This window comes from Chaetodon trifascialis, chromosome 3 (assembly GCF_039877785.1).
Source record: "Chaetodon trifascialis isolate fChaTrf1 chromosome 3, fChaTrf1.hap1, whole genome shotgun sequence".
Taxonomy (NCBI): Eukaryota; Metazoa; Chordata; class Actinopteri; order Chaetodontiformes; family Chaetodontidae; genus Chaetodon; species Chaetodon trifascialis.
The window spans coordinates 17,384,842-17,410,853 of record NC_092058.1 but is presented as its reverse complement, the minus strand read 5'-3'; the positions used below and the strand labels follow the sequence as shown (position 1 = coordinate 17,410,853).

The window sequence follows — 26,012 nt, the reverse complement described above, 5'->3', positions numbered from 1 at the left end:
TTGGAATTGCCACTTTTCTCTGGAGAGTGACAGTATTTGTACATGCAGGCGTGTGTGTGTGTGTGTGTGTGTGTGTGTGTGTGTGTGTGTGTGTGTGTGTGTGTGTGTGTGTGTGTGTGTGTGAGTGAATCAGTGAAACAACATCTGCAATCCGTCAGCAGTGTTTGCAGCAGAAGGTGGCAGTGGTACCAGGAATGGTGTGATGGTGACATAATGACACAACAAGGTAGCAAATGTGCTAAATGTTCGGAGGCAGGCATCTGCTCCAAAACAGCACCAAGCTGTTCATATTAATGCCAACTGAGATCAGATTTAATCAAGAAAATCAAATTAAAAAGGACTGCATTTATCCTCTTATGCTCTCACAGACATTATATAACATATTCCAAATAAACTGTGGGTGAACTCGGACAAATGCTGCTGATAAAGACGGCGGCATCACCAGTTCCCTTGCAGTGAAGTCGTGTGCGTATGTGTGTGTATTCGACCACTTCCCAGCATCCACTTTATTTTCCTCCAACATTCATCACTTTTTATAGATTTAATTTTCTCCCCAACCATGGCTGAAAACAAGCACTGACAAGAGAAATGACACCTTGTCTTCTCTTCAGCAGAGTCTAATGCGGCAAAATGATGAGAAGACTTTGCGAAAGGTAAAATGGGGGGCATACGTTTCTGTGTGACTGGTTTTCCCAGATGGCCATGTGGAGGGAGCTGTGTGATCAGAGATCTAATAAACCGGTGGATATGCTGCATCGCCTTTCCTGGGAGGGAGCTGTTGCCATAGCAACGGCACCACAAGCACTGCAGGTTAATGGTGGGAAATTATGATTTGCTGGTTGCTAACTACAAGTAGCACAAGGAGCGATGGCTGAGTCAACTTTGAAGCTGTTTGTGGTGGTGGAACAACACGGTTCCCACAATGCAGTTTGTGGACATCACACCGGCCTTGGAGCGAGTTCCAGTCGGCCCGCAGCAAAATGAATCGCGTTTCACAAATGTAATCTAAATAGTACTTCTATAGATGCCTTAAACTTTCAAAACTCTGTGTTATGAAAAAGTTTCAGACCACAGTGTGCTTAAGGCTAATATGTTTAAAATTTCCAGTTTAGTACTGTAGCATGAGTCAGCATACTGTAGCAGCACGGATTCTGATTGGCCTGACTAGACAAAGGTTGAAGGTCTCCAAGACCGAGTCTCTGTGTGAAAGGAATAGTTTGACATTCTGGAAAATATGTTTATTTACTTTCTTGGCCGGAGTTAGCTGAGAAGATCGATACCACTCTCATAGCTGTATGATGGATATGCAGCAGAAGCCTGCCAGCAGCCAGTTAGCTTAGCTTAGCACAAACAACAGAAACAGGCAGGATCAGCTTTGCAGACACTCGAGGAAGTCACTGCACAGCCACAGAACCCACAGACAAGACATTTCTACACTTCAGATTTTATATATGGATTAAACAAATAAGAAACATGTTAGTAAATGAGCCTCAGAGATGCCTGCAGACAGATTTTGTAGCATTTACAGAGCCAGAGCAGCAATTTCCCCTTTTCCAGCCTTTGTGCTATGCTAAGCTAAGCTAACCATCTCCTTATTCTGGCTTCTTTTTTATTGAACAGACATGAGTAGTATCAGTCTAACTCTGAGCAAAAAAAAAAAAAAGTGAATAAGCATAATTCCTCAAATGTTGTTAAGAACATTTATTGTCAGGGCTCAAACATAAATGTTAATAAGAGAAACACAAAAAGTCATTTGGAAGACAGAATAGCTGAAAAGTTCACTCTGAATATGCCACAAGGAGGAAGTCATTCCCTCTGACAATACCTTCAGCGGACATTTGTTTTACAACATGGGCCCTCTGATTTTATTGGAGGAAGAGCCATTCAGCCCCAGGGGACCATTGTCTCATAAGCTGTCCGTGCGTCTCCCCAGACATCATCCCAATGTGATGTGATAGGTACTGTGTGTTTCTAGTTTCAAAATTGCAATTGTGTTATTATTATTTTTTCAAATCAATCAATTTAAATGTGAAATCTATTTCAAGGTATTTTATCGCTGAACTCTGAATATAAAAAATGTCCCATTTAAGATAAACAAGGCTCTTTAAGTGTGTGATGTGACACAGACTGTATCTGCTTCAGGAAATCAGCTCATTGGCTTTGTTATGTTATCAGTAACAGTTATTAGGTAAAAAGTGCATTAAAGAGCATTTGGATGCCTTGTTGTGAATAATCAAGAAAGGAAATTAATTACTATACCTTCATGACACTAATCAGGTTAAATACCCTCATTTATAACCTAAATAATGTCCGTTTTAATGTTTGGCTGTTTAATGAATAACCTTTAGGCTAAATGCATAAAGCTGTGTTTACTCTTTGAGCATTCCATTAATAAGGCAACTGTACAAATGTGTTAAAGCTTCAGGCTTCGGGCTTTTCTTGATTAATTTATGGCATATAAACTTTACAAATACTGGAAGACTAATTATTCAGCAGAGACGAAAAAACAAACCTGCCCAGGCTTTCAAATACTGCATGTAGAGCTTACAAAAGAAAAACAACACTGAATGACAAAACTGTGTTGATCTTCAGTCAGAAATATAAAATGTAACTTTCTGTCTAATTCCAATTTAAACAGCCAAAACCTGCAGATGACATCTGCCCGGCACACTTTCTTGTCTCGACACAGATATGATCACATTCCTTCTCTGTAGCCACAGTGTGGATGAAGAGCCAGCCAGGCAGCTCCCAAAGCAGCAGCTCAAACAGCAAGTGATGAAACGTTGTCATCTTCAATGGTCCCCTTAGAGAGGAAGAGGAGGAGGAGGAGGAGGAGGAAGAATCCAAACAAGTGACAGGTCTGAGAGAAGAGACGTTATCTCTCTTTCAACATAGGCTGCAAGTTTGCGTGTGTGTGTGTGTGTGTGTGAGAGAGAGAGAGAGAGAGAGAGAGAGAGGAGGGGCGTGCGTGTGCACGTGTGTCTGCACGTGCGATCCACTTTAAAGTCCATTTCATTTCATAATTATTATGAATTATTAACTAGAAAGTCATTAAATTTATATCATGTCTGGGTGCATGGCACCCAAAAGTCTTTTGATATGTTCCTCTCAAACAAGGTTACAATCCTCTTCCTTACTGACGATGAATAAACTTCAGTTATGTTGGCATGAGGAGTGACAATAAAACTCATTTGAAAGCCATCAACAACAGACACTTTGATGCCACGGGTTCCTCCAGCTGCTCCGCCATAAAACTCGCAGCTCGCAGCGCGTGGCCGGCAGGGTGGGACTTGTCCCATGGTGGTGATGACAGAACAGATGGTGAGGTTGCCTGCTCGGGCACCGCTGTCGGTGTCAGACGCGTTTCAGTCCAGCTGACCTGCGCCAGGCAGCTGCTCGTCACTGGAAGCTGTGCGCTGCAGCGTTTCCACTTCTGAAGTATCACCGTGTCTCCAGCGCTGGAGATCGGTGCAGATATCACAAAGCGTGGGATTGTTTGCAACAGATAGTATTTATTCTGGCTAATAAGGTTGATTATTTCTATTCCGTCTGCAGCCCCCGCGCATCTTCCTGGAGCTGCGGATACTGCATGGGTCAGATACAGTACCCTGCAGCAGCCTTGCGTACGGAGGACACAGAGCTTCATAGGTGAGAGCCATGTGTTTATTTTATGCATACGCTGAAATCTTTATACATAAGCCTTTAAATCATCTCAAATCATTTCCTCCATTCCTTTGTCGGTAGAAAGGGGTGAATATGTCAGCCCGGTCTAGAGAGGTAAACTCGTAAAGATGAAGTCATCATTTTTGTGTTGTAAGAAATTCACTGATCAACAAAGATGAAATGAAACAATAACGCGTTTTCTCTCCGTGGCGTGGATCCTCGTGCAGCGCGTTACCACCGCAAAGAGGAAAGCTAATGTTTTTATAGCTTCAGCAAACAAAGAATTCGTTTGGAAAGAAAATAGACCCTAAAAGTTATTTATATTTATCGATGTATCCTCAGCATTAATCTGCAATATGTGCGTTGGGTCAGTTTTTATCAATAAAATTAGAGGGATATTAGATTTACAAGGGCACTGTGGTCTGCAGGCAGTCTATACACAATATATTATTTCCATTACCTTTCTCAAGCCCAGACAATTCCTAACTACAAACTGATCAGAAGGAGTCAAACAAAGAAAATGAGCCAAATAAATCTGTGCACTGCAAACCTTGTGTTGAGTTGCAATATTTAGTTTTAAACATGCTGTGTTTATTATTTTGCCTTAAAAAGCCAGATGTTAATATGAATTGTGAGTCACTAAAGGGCTCCTGATTAAACCTGCCATCCTGCCAGCAGTCTTGACATTTCACTGCACTGTGACACCGGGTTCAACTAACAGTGTAGTGTAACATTTACACAAACTGCAGCATAACATGCCAGTGCAGAGTGCAGCTCCATCAGCTGAGTAGCAGCTATGGGCTCATGTGCTCCAACAAACCTATTTGCATGCATAAGGGTCAGGAAATTGGCAGATGTAGAGAAGGTAGGAGAAAGAAAGACAACGCAGTGCTTGCACTCAGAAGTTTGAGAAAGCCGGGGGAGTCTGTATTGTTCGGGTCACCTTTGTCAAGTGGGCTCTGTTGTTTCAGCTGCTGCATTACAGCAACACCTGTTACTGAGATCACTAACACCACAAAGGATTCAGTAATATCAATACGATAGTTAGGTTTTCACATAAGTTTGATTAGGACAGGAGGAACGTAATGCATTGGCATGATTTGCACTCTTGTTTTCTAGCAAATGCAACCACACAACTTTAGTTCACTCCGTCTTGGGCGTAAAAGCAGACAATTGATACATATGTCACCCAATGAGCCAATGGTATGAGAGTTTAGGGGGCTGTGGGCACCTTCCCCCAATCTTCACAATGCACAGTGATGTATCTCCTCAGCTGGTAAAGAGGAGTGTGAGAACCTGCCCAAACAAAGACACGTCTTGGTGTGTCTGTGTGTGTTTGTGCAGGAGCCATTGTGAGCCATATAGGGCAGAACTCTGCAACATGTGCTGGTGCTGGGGCTCCCACAGTAGTGGAGGCAAGGGTGCAGCGGCTTGACCTTCTCCCTTTGTGAGCATGATCTGAAGGGGAACGTGGAAACACGGCGAGCCATTGGAAGGTTTTGTGAAGTGCTGTTATGACTGAGTCAGCCGTTTTGTCGTTCTTTGTTTTTATCTCAAATGAAAAGGAATCTGATTCTGCAGGGTTAGACAGGACATGACAGAGTTTAATGCTTTTGGGTGTAATCATATATTTGAAATTTTGTACTTTAAAAGGAAAGTATTTTGGCCTAATATCAATTCAAAACTAAATGAAAAACCTGAACAGAAACGTGAGAAAACAGTTTAAAAGATCATGTGGAAAATCTGTAAAATCCATTTAGATGAAAAATTTTAACTGCACATGTTAATCTTCCTTGACCTCTGAATTATTTCACATAAGGATTCCCCTGAGATTAGAGACTTTGGCTTTGTCCATATGATTGATGGAGGCTCCAATGACAACATATTGGCTTTTCACCAACGCTGCAACTGTAAGGAACGACCAAGTGGAGGGGGAGGGCAAAAAGGGGAGAGGGGAAGAGTGAGAGCCAGAGAAGAAAAATTGTGCCAAAATCCATTTCAGTTCCACAGGGAAATAAATCTACCTTATGGGTTTGCAGTAAATAGAAATATAGACAATTTGCCATGCTTATAAACCTTAATGGAGTCGAAAAAGAAACATTGTAGAAGTGTGCAGCAGACTTTCCTTGAATTCTGTCCGAGGTTTTGGATTCTCTCAATTGCACCTTTGGCCCTGTTGCGTTTTCAGTTCAGCGGTTTCCCCCTGTGGCCTTGTAATTGAAGCAGAGCTCTCCATCCTCTCCCTCTTTGCGTTCTCTCTTCTCTCTGACTGAGTGGACATGCATCCGTCTCGTCCTCGGCTCAACACCTCTGCCATCAGCAGCTGCACCAAAGCCCTGTGTGATGTGAAGTGAGGCGCTTGCATACTAATGGAGCAGGAACAGGATGTCTCTCAGGCAGGCCAGCGCAGTGAGGACATGGAGAAAACATCAGGCAGCGCTACTCAGCTTCCCAGCACCACATGATAGCTCAGGATTGGAACTGATTGTCTTGGAAAAACTGGGAGCTTCAGTGTAGAAATTTTGAAATATATGAGTGCAATGCGGTGAAAGAGCCAGACACTTGAACATATGAGCATGATATAGTTGTGCTCACTGGTCATGATGGTTACTGTATCCTGCATATATGTTCTGCTCATTTACAGTCTGCGTTTATGCTGCAGTCGCCTTCTCGTACCAGTAGAAGCTCTCACTGGCATATTCCTATGGCTGCCTGACGATGCTAATAGCTGTCTTCTCATGTCTTCATGTCATTTGGTTGTGAAACAGAAATGCCGGTGGCATAGCCGTTGCTATGGTGACGGCATGTCTGTGAGCCTGTTGTGCGGCTGCTGATTCAGAAACACTGCTTACATTTTGCACCCAGTGAAAAAGGGCCTCGGGAACAGAAGGGGCAAAGCTTAGCCCCTTATGAAAAATGATGCAGTGTGCTATCAAGTGAGGTGCCTCCTGGCTGCACCAGTGGCACAGTATTAGCAGCATTGCACCTGAACTCTTTGAAGGTGAAAAAACATATATATGTATATATACATATATATATTTCTTCAAATCAACCTAAGAGACATAAGTTTAACTAGTCCTTCAAAACAGAGTCTTTTTTAGTTTCATCCAGTGAAAACAGCATCTGCACACACAAAGGGAGAGACATTTCCTAGACCTAAAGAGAAATGCTGCCTCTGAATGCAGGTCTGCGTTTCTTTACCGACTCTCATTATTTTTACTGCTCCCTGTGTTGTCCAGAGCTCTTGTCTTATAAATGCATTTGTGAGGCCATTGCATGAAGCAGACAAAGCTCATTATGTCTCACAATTACATCTCACTGTCTCACTCTGAATCTGAGGGCCAGTGACCCTCACTTGAAGGTTTATGGGAACCCAATGGAAGTACCAGCGACTGTAGATGTATATTTGTTGATGTGTGTGTGTGTGTGTGTGTGTGTGTGTGTGTGTGTGTGTGTGTGTGTGTGTGTGTGTGTGTGTGTGTGTGTGTGTGTGTAACATGTATTTAGATTAAAACCTCACAAAGATTGGGTGTGCAGAGAGAGTAAATCCCTCCTGCTGGAGGCTTCAATTCAGACAGTCAGCTGGATAATACCAAGCTGTTGAGGGATTTTTCTGCCTCCTTCCAGTGATCTGTGTATGCATGCATGTCACAGTGTGTGACTTGAATAAGAGTGGGGAAACAGGATGTGTATTTTGTGGCAGTGAAGAGACGGTGCAGTGTAGACTAGACACACATGTATGCATGCATTTTTAATTATGTTCCCTACAGTGTAATTGTTCTCTGCTGCCTCAGCAAAGAGATTAGCAGTAGATTTTCAGGATACAGGTGCTGGTCCAGCTCTGCTTTGGCAGTGAGAAAATTAATCTCAGACCTAATCTCTGTCACATCCCAGAGAACAAGAGTTCACAAAGGTGTTGCCCCACCAAAGTGATTTTGCACACCGTGGTGCCGTAACACACCTCCCTATCTCCTTCTTAGATATGATCCTCTGGAATATCCTTTGCTGTAGTTCTTATAGCCAGGACTTCAAGGCAGAATAAAAAGAACTCGGATATCAAAATAAGAGTATTTTATTAGTATTATATTTACATAGATCAAACAGGTATTTTCAGATTGTACCCACCAACTGTAATGATGACACACTGTATTCCAGCAGTTAGACGGTGCTATTAGTATATAAAATCACCTGTTTCCTGCTCTCTGCCCTTATAATGACATTCAGCTTTTTTTATATTGGATTTAAATTATCTTATGCATGATTGCATTTCCAGTATGCATACAGTATATTTTTATATAAACTACTGTTTCTATGTGTAGTATCCACTTTAAATCACCATGTCACAGTGGAAGTGAGAGTTGCTGTAGGAGATGACAGTCATGTAAAAGGTGAAAAGTACAGTGGAACTGTGAATGAGCTGGGACAATCAATATTTATTTGTGTTTATTCAGATGTATGACAGATCCTGCGTAGAAAAGGGGTGGATGGTAGAGCGTGTGTTAAAGGTCATGTGTAGTCATCTACATGAAAACTCCTTGCTGCATTAAGTAAATAATGTGTGATGTAGACGTTTTAGGTTTAGGCAATTGATAAAATTGTCTTATCTGCACTGTAGCAGAGTGGCAGCAGGATCTATGCCAGCTTGAATCCCTCAACTAGCACGTTCCAGGAAAGCTGGGTGTTGTTCACAGGTGGGAAGCCGGTGAGGGATCTTGCATTTAGCTAGCAAAGCTCAAAACTTAATGGTATCCTTCAGCACAATGCTGAACTCCAATCACTTCAGTGGAGCTGGTCTGCAGCCAACAATAGCTATCTGTGGGTGTACTGGGTAGCTTGTAAGTATGAATTTATGTACTGCAGTGATTATGAAGCAGGTCATCAGTGAAAAAGAGCATATGTGCACAGCAGAGCTTCCTTGGGTCAATAAGGTCAACACGTACACACAGTGAGAGAAAGGTGGGAACGGATGCAGACTCCTGTAGTGCTGCCAGTCTGCCAGAAACCTGGTGCCAGGTGTCTGAGTTTTATGGCCTCAGCATGAAAGCAGCGATTACTCCGCCTGCCTCCTCCGATTTGATACCTGAGCAGCGCAGCACATGGAGGAAGAGTGAGGACAGACAAATGCATTACCAAGTAAATCTTTTTAAACCAAGGCACAGTATATTGTCAGCCAAGTATTGAAAGAGATTTGAATGGATTACTTGAGAAACTGAATGATGGATGATTAAAGGCAGAAGAAGGTGCCGCATGCTGAGCAGTTATTCACAGTCGGGATCCATGAATAGAGCCTCGAGGAGGTGCCACACTTCAGTCACACTGAGGGAATCAGATCAGTTTGAGTGTGACCGGGTCATTGCAGAGACTAGCCACCTGATACCAGGCACCATATGTGTTCGTCCTCCAAGAGAAACAAACATGGGTGAGCTGTGATGCTTAACCACTGTATCTGATTTCCTTCCCTTTGCTGAATTTGAGGGAATCTGCCACTCCTCTGGCAAATTTCTAGAAACAGTTTTATGTTGTTGATGTTCTGCAAAGCAAAGTGTTCCATTTTGTATTTGTTGAGCTGCTTTTATTCTGTTGTACATGCAAATGTGGAGGAGGTGTCAACACATCGCAGGGTGTGAACAGACAGCACATGAAAGGGGAAAGAAAACAATCTGCGTCTGTTTTATGTTAATATTGGAGGAACTTGTCATTTCTGTTTTGAAACAAAATACACCCAATGATCTCTTCTCTGTTGCACACACACAAATATGTGCTGGATGCTCAACCTCAGTTTTTTTTTTTCATGAGGACGAATGTGAATTTCTATGAGTGTGAGTCAGAGTAGAGGCTGACACTGTTATGTTGAGTTTTAGTGAGTGACAGAAAGCCGAGAGTCTCACTTTCCTTCTCTCTTGCTAATGTAAACAAGAAGCTGATTATTCCTTTTGGTTGTTTAGATAATTGCCACTTTTGACAACTCCCTCGTCACACAAACAATCAGTCACACACACTCAAACACTAATATAGCATTGCCTGTGCACACACAACTTAGCAGAGGGATGTTTGTGAATCATTTTAAAAGAAAATTAGTCATGACACAAGAGTTGAATGTACATGAAAGCATTTTAGGATTTGCTCAAAGGAGCTGCTGACTGATTCTTCATCTCCATTGCTCAGGATGTCATATCTGCTTGGAAAGCTGAGTCTGTACCTGCTACCCCTACAGCTGTTTCAAGGAGTTGTCACAAAATCAACAAATGAATGCAAAAGTGTAAAATATAACAATTCCTTTGGGGGCGCAGCCTGTCAGCTGACTCCGATCACCCTCTGCTTGTCTTAGTTTACTGAACCTGGACGAGTACAATGTGCACACAGCACAGCCACAACTATGGCTCTTAAAAATAAAGTGCTAAATTCAATTCACATGTGTATAACTCCTTCCCATGGGCCTGTATCATAAGTGGTGAGTGATTAACAGTGAGGAGCACACACTCCGTGTTTATTAAGCCTGTTGTGTAATGGGCTCACAGCCAGAGCTGCCGGCTGTGCCCACCCCACACACTCACTCAAGAGGATCACTGATACCAAGCTGGTATGCAGATAATCTACCCAGCACAGAGAGAGAAACGTGTTGGTAATCTCCGAGGAGACAGATATGCAACACATCAGGGAAGCAGAGCTACTGTAATATCAACCTTATCATTTTAGTCACTGACAAACGCAGAGTAAAGTGAACCGAAGTTCTGCATCACTCTATCCACTACTGTTAATTCTGTTAATGGAAGAGCCAAATCATAGATATCATTTCATCCATTTCATTGCTGTAACGGGTTACTATCTTAACATCTAATGAGACAGCACCTGTTATTTTCACTCATGAAACAAGTTAATAAGAAAAAGAATGACCACGCAAATAAGCGTAATGGTGAAGTAGTTTTTTGTCATGCATGGTCTCTCTCGAATTTATTTCTTGTTCTAGAAGTAATTTTTCCTCAAACTTATTTTCAAACCATGTCTGTGTAGGAGCTCATTAAAAGGTAGGAATGAATGTCTACACGATAGCAGGGCATCAAGACAAATTTGACAGATTCATTCTGCCCCGTTAGACACGTCAACTTAGTCCCCTAAATGTCTGTGGGTTGGCAGTGTGGAAAACTGCCACTTGCCTCATTTGTTACCCTGTGCAAGGAAACCAATATGACTCCCGTACTTTCTCACATCCTCTATTCAGCTGTGTTTCACTCCCTCCCTATGTTATCAAAGTTACTTCAGCTTTGCAAACAGATAATCAAAAGTTTTGTATATCTATGTTGCTGGCTTTAACATTTTACTTGCTTTCTGCCTCCTTTTAGGCTTAAACTTCAAGGTGAGGAAGTGAGAAGGAACGGACAAAATAATCAGCAGATGTCAAGTTTGGACCAGATGATCTTCTGTCCTGGCTTCTACAAATAGCTTTCTCCTGGATAAGAAATCACCACTCTGGAAACTGCCTACGGCATTTAGCTAGCAGCAAAATCAGACAAATGCTCATGAACCTTCCCAAACTTTTCTCCAGAACACTGCCTCTCATCTAAGCTTTGTGAGAGCAGACAAGATGGTACTCAGCTCGAAGCCTTGGCCTCCTCTGCTCTGGCTGTGCATGGGATTGCTTCTTTCCTCAATGTTGCCCGTCAATGGCAAAGAATGTCCACGTTTGTGTGTATGCGAGATCCGCCCTTGGTTCACCCCCCAGTCGACCTACAAGGAGGCAACTACAGTGGACTGTAATGACTTGAGGCTCACGCACATCCCTACCAACCTGTCTGCAGATACTCAAGTGTTACTGCTCCAAAGCAATGCCATCTCTCACACCAGCGGAGAGCTGGAGGCACTGTTTAACTTGACAGAGTTGGACCTATCCCAGAACAACTTCAGCAATGTGGAAGCTGTAGGCCTCACAAGCATGAACCATCTGACCACCCTGCATCTAGAGGAGAACCAGATCAGCCACCTGCCAGATCACTGCCTGGGAAACCTCTCAAACCTCCAGGAGCTCTACATCAACCACAACCAGATAAGCTCCATTTCACCTCGGGCCTTTGCTGGCCTGCACAGCCTGCTGCGCCTTCACCTGAACTCCAACAGGCTCCATGTCATAGACAGTCGCTGGTTTGAAGAAACACCTAACCTTGAGATCCTCATGATTGGAGAGAACCCAGTTATTGGCCTCCTAGACATGAACTTTAAACCTCTAGGAAGTCTGAGGAGTCTGGTTCTGGCTGGCATGGATCTTACTGATGTTCCAGCCAACGCATTTGTGGGTTTGGATAACCTTGAAAGCATTTCTTTCTATGACAACAAACTCATCAGAATCCCTCAACTGGCTCTTCAAAAAGTACCCAATCTGAAATTCTTGGATTTAAACAAAAATCCAGTTCACAAAATCCAGGAAGGAGATTTTCGGAACATGTTACATCTGAAGGAGCTGGGTATCAACAACATGATGGAGTTGGTGTCAATTGACCGCTATGCTCTGGACAACCTACCAGAACTGACAAAGCTGGAGGCCACCAACAATCCAAAGCTGTCTTACGTGCACAGGCTGGCCTTTAGGGACATGCCCTCCTTGGAGAGCCTGATGCTCAATAATAATGCCCTCACTGCCCTTTACCAGCACACTGTGGAGGTGTTGCCTAATCTGCGGGAGATCAGTCTGCACAGCAACCCACTGCGCTGTGACTGCGTCATTCAGTGGATGAGTTCCAACAGGACCACAGTGCGCTTCATGGAGCCCCTGGCGATGCTGTGCACCTCCCCATCAGAGCTCAAAGGCCAGCGGGTTCGAGGGCTAAGGCTGCTGGAGTCCCCGGAGCAATGCCTTCCCCTCATATCCCACAACACCTTCCCCAGCCACTTGAACCTGGAGCTGGGCATGAGTGTCAGTCTCGACTGCAGGGCCATGGCTGAGCCTGAGCCTGAGATCTACTGGGTGACTCCTCTTGGGACCAAAATCACGATAGACACTGTGTCAGAGCGGTACCACGTGAGCAGCGAGGGGACCCTGCGGCTGTCTCACGTTCAGGTGGAGGATTCTGGTCATTACACCTGCGTGGCCCAGAACACAGAAGGAGCTGACACACGGGTCGCCACTGTCCGTGTAAATGGCACCCTGCTAGACAGCGCCCAGGTGATGAAAATCTATGTCAAGCAGACTGAGTCGCACTCGATCCTGGTCTCCTGGAAGATCAACTCTAATGTCATGACCTCCAATCTGAAGTGGGCCTCAGCCACCATGAAGATTGACAACCCGCATATCACCTACACAGCTCGTGTCCCTGTAGATGTCCATGAGTACAACCTCACACACCTACAACCTGCCACTGAGTACGAGGTATGCCTCACGGTCTCCAACGTCCACCTGCAGACACACAAGTCTTGTGTTAATGTGACAACGCGTAGTGCTACCTTTGCCCTGGACCTGTCAGACCAGCACCCAAGTGCAGCGGTGCTGGCTGTCATGGCGACCATGCTGGCCTTCCTCAGTCTGGCCACTGTGGGCGTCTACATGGCCCGCAGGTGGAAGAGGAAAAACTACCACCACTCCCTGAAGAAATACATGCTGAAGACTTCCTCCATCCCCCTGAACGAGCTTTACCCTCCACTCATCAACCTGTGGGAGGCTGACAGCGAGAAAGACAAAGATGGCAGCACAGAGGGAAAACCCTCTCCTGTTGACACCACACGTAGTTATTACATGTGGTGAGGATTTAGTGAGGAGGCCTGGCTGCCTCTCCAGCAGCACAAAAAGACACACTTTTGCCATTTTGGTGCAAAAGTCAAAGTTGCAAATGTTTTTTTTTTGTATTCTCAGCTTTGCTAATAAGAGGCAGAGTGATCAAGGACAGGATTTTTATTAGTATAGCGTATCGCCTTTGATTCTTTCTATCCCTTAATCGTTTTGGGCTCTCCAAGATGGCAGCTGTATTTAGCCTCCAGGTTGTCTTAGTTGCTATGCTCTTGTTTCTGTGGTGCATTTTTGACTCACTTTCTTTTGGGTTAATTACACAGCAGCAGAGGCCGATGATCTTCGAGTATTATTAGTGGAAATCAGTGTTTCTTTCTCTGTTTTATAAAACAGGTCATCTGTTGTGCACTGATAGATAATGGAGTTTGTCTGAACTTCAATTAAAAGCTGACAGCTGGGTTTAGACTTGTTTAACTGTCTACTGAATGTTAGCAATTGTGCAGTAACGTTGTATCAACTATACCTTTGAACTTTCTGACTTAAATTGCAAGCAAATAGGATTTTAGTTTGCTGGTAAATGTGATGTTAATGCTAGAAATACAAATGTTTGTTAAAACTTTTTTTTTTTGGCTGTAGAAACTTTTCGACCCTTTCTCCAATTACTTACTTATTTTGCTAGACTTTTTTGCTAATTGCTTAGTTTATTATTTTCACATGCAATATGTATACTGATGAAGTTAAAATAAATAATTTTTTGTTCTTTTGCAGACATTTGGTCTTTTTTTCACCCCCTGTTCTAGACATAGAATTATCATATCCTTTCAGTGCTGACAGGCACACTCACTCCCTGGTGTTAACATACTGTTGGCTTCATGTGGATTCTTGATTGCATGTCTTAGAGGAACTTAAGCCCATCTCAGTCCAAAAACTGAGTGAATCAGCTTTACACCGTCACAGGGCTCACTGCCCTGAACCATCCTTACAGACAGAGCTTGTTCTGTGTCAGCTTAGCTTCTCAATATAGGTGGTATGTACAGTAACACTCCTCATACACAGAGACTGACAGAGCAGATACAAATTTGAGAATGTGCTGCCCTCTAGTGGGTACCACATCTGCATCTTGAGGTCAATAATTATAAAACACAGAGACACCAGAGTGGCACCCTGGGGTTTAGCATCAGTTACATTAACCTAAATCCTCCCATTCAAATTCAGCAGACAAACAAAAAAGTGCTTCATTTGATTAGCTTTTTATTGTGTCTAATTAAGAAATTGAGAGAGAAAAACAAATGGGATTGTTTGGGATCTTGTATGTCAAAGATTTATCATTGTTTGCAGCAATTATATTAAAATACTTAAAAATATTTTTACAGCAATGCCACAGCTTACATGGACTTTTTGTCTGTGTCTCAGCAGCCATTTGCTGATAATGACAACCTGTGTGCAAAGATGTTTTTGACATTTACTCTACACGACTTTTGCCCCTGAAAAGTTTCTTCAAGCCAGTGGCTGCTAACTGTCTTTTCTGATACTTTCTTATGAAAAAACATCTGAAAAATATAGAATTTTAGATATCTGCTGAAAAATTGTTTGAGGTCCTCCGGGAAATTCCTTTTAGTTAGTTCACTCTCCAACCAACACATGTTGGAGAGCAGCTAGTAGAAGGGACCCCGTGTTTTAGACGAGCAGGTCAGGTCACCGTTGCTCCTGAGAGACACAGCGGAAACCAAGATTCGAGGCCGAGCTGTCTGGAGTGTTCTGGCTACGGGCTGCACATCGGTATCTGTAACAGTAAGACTGGAGGACGGGGAAAGAAGAGAGGGAAACTTACTGCCAATAAATTAATTTTCTGCTTTGATACATTAAGAAAAGAAAAAACACACACAAACTACAGAGCTGATCACACAAAGACTTCTTTCTGAGTCCTAATTGCTTTAAGGAAATGGTTTCTTTTTTTGTTCAGCCTGCACTGAGCCTGTTTGTGTACATTCATCAAGCATGTCCTCCTTTTGTCCTCTCCTCCCTCACATGGTTTATTCATATGAAACAAATAGACCTCTGTGCTTAGGGCTTATTTTGCATGCAATTAGTCACATTCCCATGGAAACCAATGCTGGTGGCAAGCTAACTGGAATGGTCACCGGTGGGCGGCTCAAATGGTGTTGCAGATAAATTAAATGTACCATATGTGTTGGTATGAGTGCTGTTGTCGTCTCCAAGAACATTATGAGGTGTTCGCACTTCTCAAGTTTCTTAAGTCCAGAACAAGCAGAGCCACTATGCACACGACCAGAAAGTACTTTAGCCTCACATACCAGGAGGAAAACAGAGAATAGGAGAAAGGCTTCATTTTCCATTTAGAATCAAGCAGGTGGAGAATAATCGAGCTCCCCTACTCCCTTTAGAAAAGCTGACGTCAGAGCTGTTGTTGCCTCGATTCAATACTTGCCATAAAAACAGGTTTGCACGACTAGCAAGAACAACTTCGTCTTCAGTGATGCACTCATGTCACAAAAGAACTCACTACTCACAGAATGTGAATTATGTTCACAGTTCAAATATGTCAGTGGACATTCAGACTGGTGTTTCTAATTTCAAGTTTGAGAATCAAGATGTGGGACTTGAACTTTTGATTGAATCTATTGAGCATAACAAGCATCCTCCTTTACCTTGTGGCACATGTATGACCCTCCCTTCTTCACCTTGTCTGAGCCTGACGGTGGGCCCATCTGACAGAGAGAAAAATGATCAGATATCAGAGCAAAAACTGACTGCGAGAAAACTCAAAAGCTTAGAGGTAAGGTGTTCTTACTGGGTTCTGTTGCTTTTCTGTGGTGTGATGCACAGTCCACCAGTCTGAGGTCCATTCCCATGCATTCCCCACCATGTCATATAGACCAAACCCATTGGCAGGAAAGGACATCACCTGCAGGAATAATGCCACATTAATGCAGGTTTGGGTTAAGAATTGTATTAGGAGGAACTATTAGAGAGTTTCTTCTGTAAGCCTGGGAGATAAGAAAGGCCAGTGACTTAATGCAAGTCTGTATGTGCATGTTTGAATGTTTGCCAGAATGGGCATGTGCCTCTGAGGGGACTTTCCAACAACTGAGTCACAAACAGAGATCACTTCAATCTGGATTTACAGGTAGTCCCATCTGTTCCTCTCCATTGTTTTCTTCTCCATTGCCCAACATGCTAAGCTGCGTCAATGGCATTCGTGTCATTACAATCGGTGAAGCTTAAACATCCTCAGATTTCCAGCTTGTCAGATCAAAAACATGCACCTTCCTTCAGCAGCTCATACCCTTAAAGAATCTGAGCGCATACATTCATTATTGATACTTCTAAATTGAGGTTTTAAAAAGCTGCTCCTGTAGAGAAAGAGATTGGATTAATATTATCTAATTATTATTCATCTGATCTCTGCAAGCTGCTGGTGTGACTTTATTAACTTCTGAAATAAGCTCTTTTCTGCAGCACCTTTCATTTCCTGGAGCTTCTATTGGCAGTGGATCAAATATAAACCTGCTTCCAGTTTTGTGACAATGGCTCATGAACACACCCACAGCAATGGCATCGCTCCATCTTGCCTTCTCTGTCTTACCGGTGAAGTTTTAGTGTATCCATCCTCTCCAGAGTTATGGCTGGGGAAGTCCCCCTGCCAGAGGTTGGCGTAGTGTTGTCCTTTTGGGTTCAGCTTGTTTCCCCAGGGGTAAAGCCTACACACAGGGGCAGACGCATCAGGAAATAAACACAGGACATACTGCATGAAGGTCAAAGCACATGTGCAAGCGCAGTGGCATATTTTGAAGTCACATATATCATGCCTGTCTGTAAGGCCGCCCCTGCAGGCGTACTCCCATTCTGCCTCTGTAGGAAGTCTCTTGCGGAACCAGGAGCAGTAGGCGACAGCATCCGCCCACGACACATGAAGAACAGGATGGTCCAGCCTACAAAAAACAGCTTTCAAGTTAATTGCTGAGCATGTATTTGGTTTAGTCTTCATTTCTTTTGCCATGACATATAATTGCAAAGTTAAATTATAGAAGTGATGTGAACATTTGCTTTTGAATCAATACTTAAAAGACAGGTTCCCTGGTTTTGTCTTAAAACAATTCTCTCATGCTCATAGGTGCGTTGAAGAAGCTTTTGGCCCTTTCAATTGTTCCTCCTCTCCACACCAACCCTTTGCTATGATCCCACTGTAAAGTTTTGAAGTTCCAGTGAAGCTAGCACGAGGCCCCAGCGGTCTGGATTAGACTAACCAAGCATGTTTCATCTTGAGTTACAGCCTTTGTGTTTCCTGCACTGTGTTTCGTTGAAGAGCTGCACCAGAGGGGACAGGAAAAAGTGGAAATTTGGTACTAAACAGACCATAACTTCAGAAGAACCCATTTGATACGTCTCACTTAGACTGACGAGGCCTCCTATTAGCTTCAGCTGAAATTCACAAAGAAGTTTTACTACTGAACTTTCATAGGTTTCAAGTGTATGTGGAGCATCTTTCTACCTGTCTGTGATGTTGGAGTCTGGACCATAAGGGTGCCTCCAGTTGGCTCCTTTGACTGGAAGCCACCAGGGGGCAGCAGCAACCTGATAACAAAGTGATGTTAACGAAGGTCACCAACTGATATTATACTCGTTTCATACTCTGAATGGAATTTTCTCTCAGATACACACGGCAGGGTTCATCTAGAATCATCATTAATGTACAGAACTGCAGTGGTGCTAATGACTTCCAGCATTGCCATACTAATGGATACATAACACCTTCTCAGCCACATGATCAGGCTGCACATGACAATTGAGATGAAGCAGTAAATTCCCTGCTGTCTGTCTGGCTTTCGTCTACGAGAGGCCTGCTGTGCTCAGGGCTCTTAGAACCAATCTGGGAATGGTCTCAGGGCTGTTAAATTACAGAGGCGTATATCTTCATCTCCATCTAAACCAAAAAATATGTGCGACCCACAGCTGGCACTTTGAAGGTTCAGCACAAATGTGAGCCTTCAAATCAAAATCCTTCACATGCGAAGCTGAACTTGAAAACCGTCCTTCAAAACCCTGAACTTCACTGCATATAAAACTGGTAAATAAACTGCATTCATATTGTATGTGCTACCCAAAACAGCCAGCGGATGCCACTCTGACCCCTGTAGATAACGTCACAGTAAGGAAAAGATCTTGAGTAACAATCCTTCTACGTAGCTTCTAACTCTGTAACACACACTAACACATTATAACCTCTGTCCATTTTAACTACTGACCTGATATATGGCGCCATCCATCTAAAAGTGACAAAATGCTAAAGCTGTAGTCACACGTTTGCTCTGCACTCACAGCCTCGGCATGATCTAATTTTGTTTTGCATGTGGGTCGTATGATTGGCTGTTACAGCCCACACAAAAGTGTTTACCGACCATGTTGAAACTGCAGTTTAACGGAGTTGAACGGGTCGAGACTACCAACCCTGAAGCGTGGTGACGGTGTGTGGGTGAAAGCTGGTATCCTCCAAAAATGGCTGACTTCCTGTTGATGATGTCACATTTCCACTACCTATCAGTTCATTTCCACATCAATGTTTTTGACAGCCCTACCAGCACTCCCTATGACTCTCTCTGCTTCTTTGCTGTGGTTAAATACATTCTCTGGTCTTCCTGTTTTGGTTGGAGCAGCTCGGCAAAAGAACGAAATCTCTCATTGCCGACAATTCTTACATGAGGTGTGAAGTACTAAATCTTCATGTATTTGAAATATATAATGCAACAACCCTCAATACTTTCAACAATCATGGCAGTAACCGTGCTTCATGCTGGTGGAGCAGGAGAAAACGTGAGCTGTTGAATAATCATACTTACTGCTTGGGTGATTTGGTTTTTGACACTGTCACTCAAAAGTCCCTCGAATACAAATGAGTCTCCATACTTCTCCGCCTACAAGCAAAAGAATAAAAACAATATGAGCAAAGGAGATGCATTCAAATAACCACTGCCAAAGATCTACTTTCATTCTGGCTTCAGACTTGTTGTATTGATTCAATTAATTTCTATTATATTGAAAAATACGGTTGAATCTTTAGAAACCATAATTTATCCATACTTCCGTAATGTATCCTGTGGCATTGACAAAGCTCTGGAACTGTTGGTTAGTGACTTCCTGGATATCCATGTAAAAGGAGTCCACATGCACCAGCCTCTGAGGGCCCTCACCATCTGCAGGGATGCCTGGGTCGTCTGTTCCCATCAGGAACTCTCCCCCAGAAATGAACGCCATCTGTATGCAGGAAATAAACTTTTTACAAGACTCTCTTAAGTCTGAAGAAGAATCAAAAGGATTAAGAGTCTTTAAAAAGGCTGGAAACATAATCAATTCTGAGAGCAAAGATAGAGTTTCAGGCTGCACAAGAACTCCATAAACTCCAGAAGCACAGTCACAAGCACACAATACAGTTATATAATCACATCAACAGCATTAAAAAGGTACAACACATACAGACGGAGTACATATTTACAGATTTGTACTTTTTAGATGAAACCCTAATGATCAGCTTTGTGGCTGAAATGTAATTTTTCTTCCAACTTTTCTTACATTGTGGTCCCAGATGTCATCGACAATAAATTAACTTTGAGGCCTATTGCACAGGTCCTGTCATCTATTATTGCCTGAGGCAGTCCAGGAGGGAACTCCCATGATCCTTTGGCAGTGAGACTGCCTCACTAAGGCTGCCAAGCCCTGTGACCTTTAACCAAAGCCAAAAATAACAATCCAATTGTCCTTTCTCACAACCAGAACCAGCTGATATATATATATATATATATTTAACAGCAAACAGGAAATCGAGGTACTAAACTAGTCCGTATACTATCAGCCATTATGCCACAAACATGCAGAGTTTCTCTGAAACAGTGTCAAATATCTGTTGGAGAGTAAGTGAATGCATACACTCATCAGCCCATTATTTTCCCCACTTGGTACCTGGCTGAGAAGAGCTGAACAGACGATTTGCAGTGCAAACTTGTGCTGTTTACTGAGAGGGTTTCAGTGTCTTTGTTTAAAGGCACTTCAGCAGAGCAAGTGGATACTCCATCAGCCTGCTGTCACACTGAACTTGAATGCACCTTTATGTTGGAGATGACAAACATTCAGGAACTCAGATCATCCCATTTTTTTAAGTTTGACAGAGAACTGTATGTTTAGTTTGTGATATGTGGTCTGAATGGGCGTGGATCTCACACTCTGCCCTTTTGGGTTAAGTTAAAAACAACGCGGAGAAGCTTTCAGGATGCCCTGGTGGCCCATTGATCAGACGTCCCAGCAGGGACATTTGTTGCATGTCACCTTGTTCCTCATGTCTCACGTCTTTGCTACTGTGAACTCCACCAAACGCAAACTGCGGCAGATTACCTGGCTTTGCGCTTCCTTCTCATCTCCCTGTGCCTCGGGCGGTCTCTCACTGGCGCCTCTTGAATATTTGTCGGCTGGCTCAGTCCTGTCCTCCACAGGCTCCACAGCAGCGGCTCTCTTCAGGTTCTCACAGCCGCAGCTCGCTGCTCCCTGCGGGGCAGCGGGCTGCGGCTGAGCCCCGCATGAACCCTCAATACACAACACTCTGCTCACGCAACCAAACACGACAAACAGAGTAAAACTGGACACCATTTTTCCAGGATACGTCTCAATATCCACGCATGTTGTTGCTTCTCTCACTTCCGCAATGTCACGTGATCAGTCAGCTGGCTTCTTATGTAGCCATTAACCCTTTCGTTTCTGAAGTGAATGTTTGTACTTTGTTTCTATTAAAAAATATGATTAAATTACAAATTGCGGTTTTACGCATGTAAGCATGACAGACATCGGCTGTTTAATGTAAATAAAATCGCTTATTTAAAAACGCCATTAAAGTATTTTTTCGAACAAAAAGCATAAATATGGTGCTGTGTGTCAGTTAATACAGACTTTTTTCCCTGCACCATAAAAATCAAGGCTCCACGCCGGGAGCGACGGCACGGCTTACATTTCCCTTGGTGGTGGGATGGGACCACATGGACATCATTTCCCAGCTATCAACACTACGGCCGCTTGACGAGAGGAAGAAGTGGCAGCGAGCCAGGCAGCGCAGCCAGCCAGTGTGCTGCCTTCCACAGTGAACGCAGCCCCGGAGCACCGACAGGCGCGGAAAGGTGATAGAGCTGTCAAAATAATAATCAGAAGGAACAAGTGGATCGTTACAGTCGCTGACGGCTGGATCTCACCCTCGGCCCCGGTGGAGAAGAGGAGAGCCGCAGTCATGTTGTCTTAGCCGCTCCGGAGAAAGCTGAACACCCGAGCTTTTACCACTAACCGAGGTAAAGTTGAGCGCACAACTTGTACACTTTACCATCCTCTCTGCCTATCGCGGGTGAAAGCTTCAGTTCGCCTCTCCATAAATGGTTAACTAAATGCTCGCAGCTCATGATCAGCGCTTGTGATGTCCCCGACCGAAAAAGACAGGCAAGACAGCGAGGCTGACGCCGATCATGATTCCGGACTGATGTGATTGCGGATACCAATTAAAATGACAGCCATCAACTGGACGCGTTTACTCAACTTTCATGCGTTTTAGTGGCCAGAAAACTGACTGTTACTGCTTCATAGCAGACCATATCATCGTTTATGTCTGTTTTCAGCTCGCAGTTGACGGCAGTCAATTAAAGCCAGTGTTACTGGTTTATTTTTTAGGATTTACCGTCCTCAGTGAGAGGCAGTGCTCCAAAAACAGGCGCATAACCTGAGTGGAGTGGACCTGTACTGCCCACATATGTATCAGCTTCAACAGCAATGACCTGTTGCAGGTGCACAAACCTTCCTGGTACAGCTGCAGCTCCTAATCATTAACTGTCCTGCCCTCAGCCACAAACACAACACAACCAGGCTACAGTAACGCCGGAGAATTTCCCTGCAGCTTCTATGCAAATCCTTGAAGCCAGAGAGTGGTGTCAGTGCAGTCCCGACCCCTCAGGGAACCCCCTCCTTTGGAAACTGGGAGCTCTGTAGGTCCATGGGTTTGTGTGTAGAGGGTGAGTGAGTGTGCCGACATAATCATATCTGCACATGCAAACTGAAGAGTCACAGGTGAAATCTCAGTAATTATGGGGATCAGTCAGAGGTCTTACGTCGCTGGAGCTGAATGAATGTGCAGCATTGCAATTGTCATCATGGCAGAATTCAAAAGAAGGATGCTTCTGCTGGTTTTCAGACTTTTGTGATGATTGCATTAAGCACAATGTGATGTTTTTATGTGATTTATTGCCTTTGTGCTCATTTTGACTCCTTTCCTCTGCTCCAGGTGTTTCCCGTGTGTGTCAAACATGTCGGATAAGATGTCCAGCTTCCTACACATCGGGGACATCTGCTCCCTGTACGCAGAGGGCTCCACCAATGGTTTCATCAGCACCCTGGGGTACGTCTATCTCACTGGCCGAGCATTATGCGTGTGTGGGCCCATTTCACACTCTGTTCTACTGCCAGCTGAACAGTATTTGGAAGGAAGGAAGTCGCAGTAGAAGTGGCAACTGTTTTTAGAAACTTTGATTTGGCGAGCAACAATGTTCTGGTGCCGTCAGAAAGAGCGTTTCCTTATGATTCTGTGTGCGTTTGCATGTCGCAGGTGTCCCTCCCAACTGTCAGTGACAGAATGGGATTAAGGAGATCAGTGGATGTAACTTTTGCAGTTTATCCCACAGAACAAAGCTGTGGAAAGAGTGAGAGGCCCTTTGAAGCGGCGTCTAGGCCACGACTGACCCCACCACCGCTGATAGTGCTGGGAGAGAAGGAAGTATAGGGGCGACAAATGCACAGTTCATGATAAAGTGTGTGTGTTTGTGAAAGTGTGGCAGGAGTGGGTGTGGAGGGCACAGTTAGAGGAAAAAACAATGAGGTGGTGCTGTGCACATTACTCGAAGCTAATGGTAAAACTCTGTTTACAAGCCACTCATTCACCCACACAGTCGCAACAACGTTGTGTTGTTTTTCTCCATTAGCTCTACCTCACAGTCAAAATATGAGCAGTTCTGATTTTCTGGAAGATGCATAGCGATCTTGTGCTCTACCTGCGGGGATTGCAGAATGGACGAGTGCAAGGATATATTGCTCTTAAGATATCACTAAAATACCTCTGATGCAATAGTGATTCACACTTGTTGCACTTCAACCTTTCCTCTTCTCTTCTGAGGGGCAGTAAGAGAAAGTTTACATTGACGTTTTGCTGGTAGAAACCACCAGATAATCAGAAGAAGGTGCAGAATATAGTGTCTAGCGTCAGTAGTGCTGTCCGTACCATCAGCTCAGTGTCCAGGACCTCCCCTCCCCGCTCATGAAAAATGGAATGACCTACAGCAAAGACTGAGTCACTACAGAGACATTGTGGCCTTTCTCGAGTTCCAGCTCTTCCCACGTACACGCACACAAACGCACAAAAGCGCACCTATTTACTAAACTGTCATGACAGTTTTGGCCAGGAGCCATCTTCTCCACGCACAACCACCAACTCGGCAGCCCTCTCCAGATCATCTGCCCTCAGAGGAAGAAACCATCCTGAGAGGAGAGAAAACTTCTCCAGCTGAGCAGCATTCCCAGCTCTTGTTTGGTAACTGGAGAGAGGGGGCTGTGAGCAGGGGGAAGGTTAAAAATGTTAAAAATGCAGCTTTGTACAGTTCGGCGGGACCTGTCCTGCTTGTTCAAAGGTGTAACTTTGAAGCTTGTGTTAATAACTGACCGCTCTGTGCGTTGTGCACGCATGCAGATGACTGCACATACTTACTGCGTGATTTCTGCTGAACGCTCCCGGATATTTTGTCACTTTCTATCTAAGTCTGCCGCCTTGTTCCTTGAGATGCACCGTCTGGAGGGGTAGACAGGTCTGTTTGGACAACTGTGGATGTTTCTCGGGAAAAGGCCTGAAATGGATGTGGGATTTGGCCTGTGTCCAGACAAGTGTTATTCCTAGCTAGTAAAAGCTAAATTTGTCACCAGAAATTCCAGCCTGCCCGCAGGTCATCTAATCCAGAGTTATTTCATCATTGTGTGGAGTAGGGAAACACCAGCAGGGTTTTGTGCATGCAGAAGCTTTTGTTGGGAATGCTGTGTTTTGACCAGTACTATGTTAAACACACACCCAAACCAGTTTACACACAAACCCACATGGATCACAGAGATGTGGTGCATACAGTAGCTCACATGCCCGAGTGAAATCTCTGAGGCTAAATTATGCTGCTGGAAATGCTGGCAGATTAGTTCACAAATTTCACATTGATCAGCATGAATTTTGTATGAAGTACAGCAAATATATGTGCGCTAGTACTTCCAGCTTTTTCTTCAAGATCACCCTTCTTTAATTATTTTTCTATGACTTTTATATGATTGTAAATGTTTTCTGATGGGCATTTGGCAACATTTTTAACATACATTACTTACAATGATTAATGTAAAGCATAAATCATTTTTCTTAATATTTTATTAATATTCTATTCTGTTCTGTAAAATGACATAAGTGTCCAAGGTGACTAAGAAGTCCTCTAAATATTCACATTTGAGGAGCTAGAACCACTGAATTTTTTGTGAAGACAATGAAAAAAATCATTTGATCATCAAAATTGTTGCAGTTGATGTTCATAAGACCATATCTAGATAGATAGATAGATAGATAGATAGATAGATAGATAGATAGATAGATAGATAGATAGATAGATAGATAGATAGATAGATAGATAGATAGATAGATAGATACTGTATTCACACAATGTACCTACAGAAATATTCACAATACGCTAAATGAAACACACACACACATCTGATAAACAATGTCATTTTGTGTCTGTATCCACAGCCTGGTGGATGACCGCTGCGTTGTCCAGCCCGACGCTGGGGACCTCAACAACCCTCCGAAGAAGTTCAGAGGTAAGAGACGCCGAGAGCCGACTTTCCTCGTCCCCTTGTCCTCCTGAGGCCTGACATCATCACACTAACTGCTGTCTGTTTATACTGTGGGCTCTGCGAGAGAGACACTGCTGAATGTGTTATGCTGTGTTTCTTTGGTGACAAGCCACAATACCCCTGCCCACTGGACTTCAAACAGGGCTGCCTTTGACAATGTTAATGGCGTGCATGTGCGTGCGTGTGCGTGAGTGCGCGCGTGCATGCTTATGCATCCATGCATATGTTCGTGTGTTCGCACACCTCGTCCGTGGCAGCTGGACAGAATCAGCTCTGATGCTGATTTGCTGGAAAACAACACACTTGAAAAGCTGCTTTTCAAGCGAAAGGCCTTGAGATGCCTCTTTGGGTGAACCCCGCTATTATTAGCTCCCATGCAGGAAGTAGAACTCATGACCCTCGGTTCTCAGGCTGGAGGTTTATATCTCTGGGGAGAGGCCTGGCCCGACATTGTGCAGAGAGCATGAGCGTATTGAAGGCTTGTGTAGTGTATCTTACAGGTTCTTGGACAGCATATAAAAACGGTACTTTTTCTCGGTCTGTGCTGAAGAAATATTTGATTGAAAAATTCAGCATTGTTGGACTGTTGGTAGGTAAATTAAGTATTTATGACCAAAATATTGTTTTTCTTTTTTTCATTGTTGCATTGCAGCTTCTTTTGTGGCTATAG

At 43.7% G+C, this 26,012-nt stretch overlaps 3 protein-coding genes across 9 annotated transcripts in view; 2 read left to right on the top strand and 1 right to left on the bottom strand.

Moving 5' to 3' along the window:
• The first annotated feature begins 3,248 nt into the window (after window positions 1–3,248).
• LOC139327938 (leucine-rich repeat neuronal protein 1-like) lies at window positions 3,249–14,137 on the top strand. The gene is made up of 2 exons (XM_070958008.1): window positions 3,249–3,648; window positions 11,004–14,137. Exon 2 carries the CDS (start codon window positions 11,246–11,248, stop codon window positions 13,391–13,393), a length of 2,148 nt encoding a protein of 715 aa, XP_070814109.1. The 5' UTR covers window positions 3,249–3,648; window positions 11,004–11,245; the 3' UTR covers window positions 13,394–14,137.
• On the bottom strand, window positions 13,492–21,711 carry sumf1 (sulfatase modifying factor 1). 2 transcript variants are annotated; one of them, XM_070958030.1, is made up of 9 exons: window positions 20,780–21,711; window positions 19,475–19,648; window positions 19,234–19,308; window positions 17,889–17,971; window positions 17,206–17,328; window positions 16,983–17,097; window positions 16,188–16,301; window positions 16,045–16,104; window positions 13,492–15,172 (listed from the first exon to the last, which is right to left on the bottom strand). In XM_070958030.1, the coding sequence occupies exons 1-9, from the start codon at window positions 21,029–21,031 to the stop codon at window positions 15,071–15,073; spliced, it is 1,098 nt and encodes a 365-aa protein (XP_070814131.1). In that variant the 5' UTR covers window positions 21,032–21,711; the 3' UTR covers window positions 13,492–15,070. The 2 variants fall into 2 exon arrangements, with proteins under 2 accessions (XP_070814131.1, XP_070814123.1); XM_070958022.1 differs by having other exon boundaries at window positions 14,813–15,172; window positions 16,983–17,328; window positions 20,780–21,094.
• The window catches only part of LOC139327908 (inositol 1,4,5-trisphosphate-gated calcium channel ITPR1), a 70,139-nt gene continuing 65,565 nt past the window's right edge, over window positions 21,439–26,012 (top strand). For all 6 annotated transcript variants that reach the window (XM_070957977.1, XM_070957959.1, XM_070957967.1 and 3 more), the window contains exons 1-3: window positions 21,439–21,717; window positions 22,698–22,811; window positions 25,236–25,306. In XM_070957977.1, coding sequence (XP_070814078.1) covers window positions 22,720–22,811; window positions 25,236–25,306 — 163 coding nt within the window. In that variant the 5' untranslated portion in view covers window positions 21,439–21,717; window positions 22,698–22,719. The remainder of the gene's footprint in view (window positions 21,718–22,697; window positions 22,812–25,235; window positions 25,307–26,012) is intronic.

Bases quoted from the DNA above. Each gene is read 5' to 3' on its own strand.
- sumf1 (XM_070958022.1), bottom strand. From the start codon at position 21,031: ATGGTGTCCAGTTTTACTCTGTTTGTCGTGTTTGGTTGCGTGAGCAGA. The intron at 17,972-19,233 runs GTAAGTATGATT...CTTTGTTATCAG, and splicing joins AAAACCAAATCACCCAAGCA to GTTGCTGCTGCCCCCTGGTG. The intron at 16,302-16,982 runs GTAAGACAGAGA...TTATTCCTGCAG, and splicing joins GATACACTAAAACTTCACCG to GTGATGTCCTTTCCTGCCAA.
- LOC139327938 (XM_070958008.1), top strand. From the start codon at position 11,246: ATGGTACTCAGCTCGAAGCCTTGGCCTCCTCTGCTCTGGCTGTGCATG.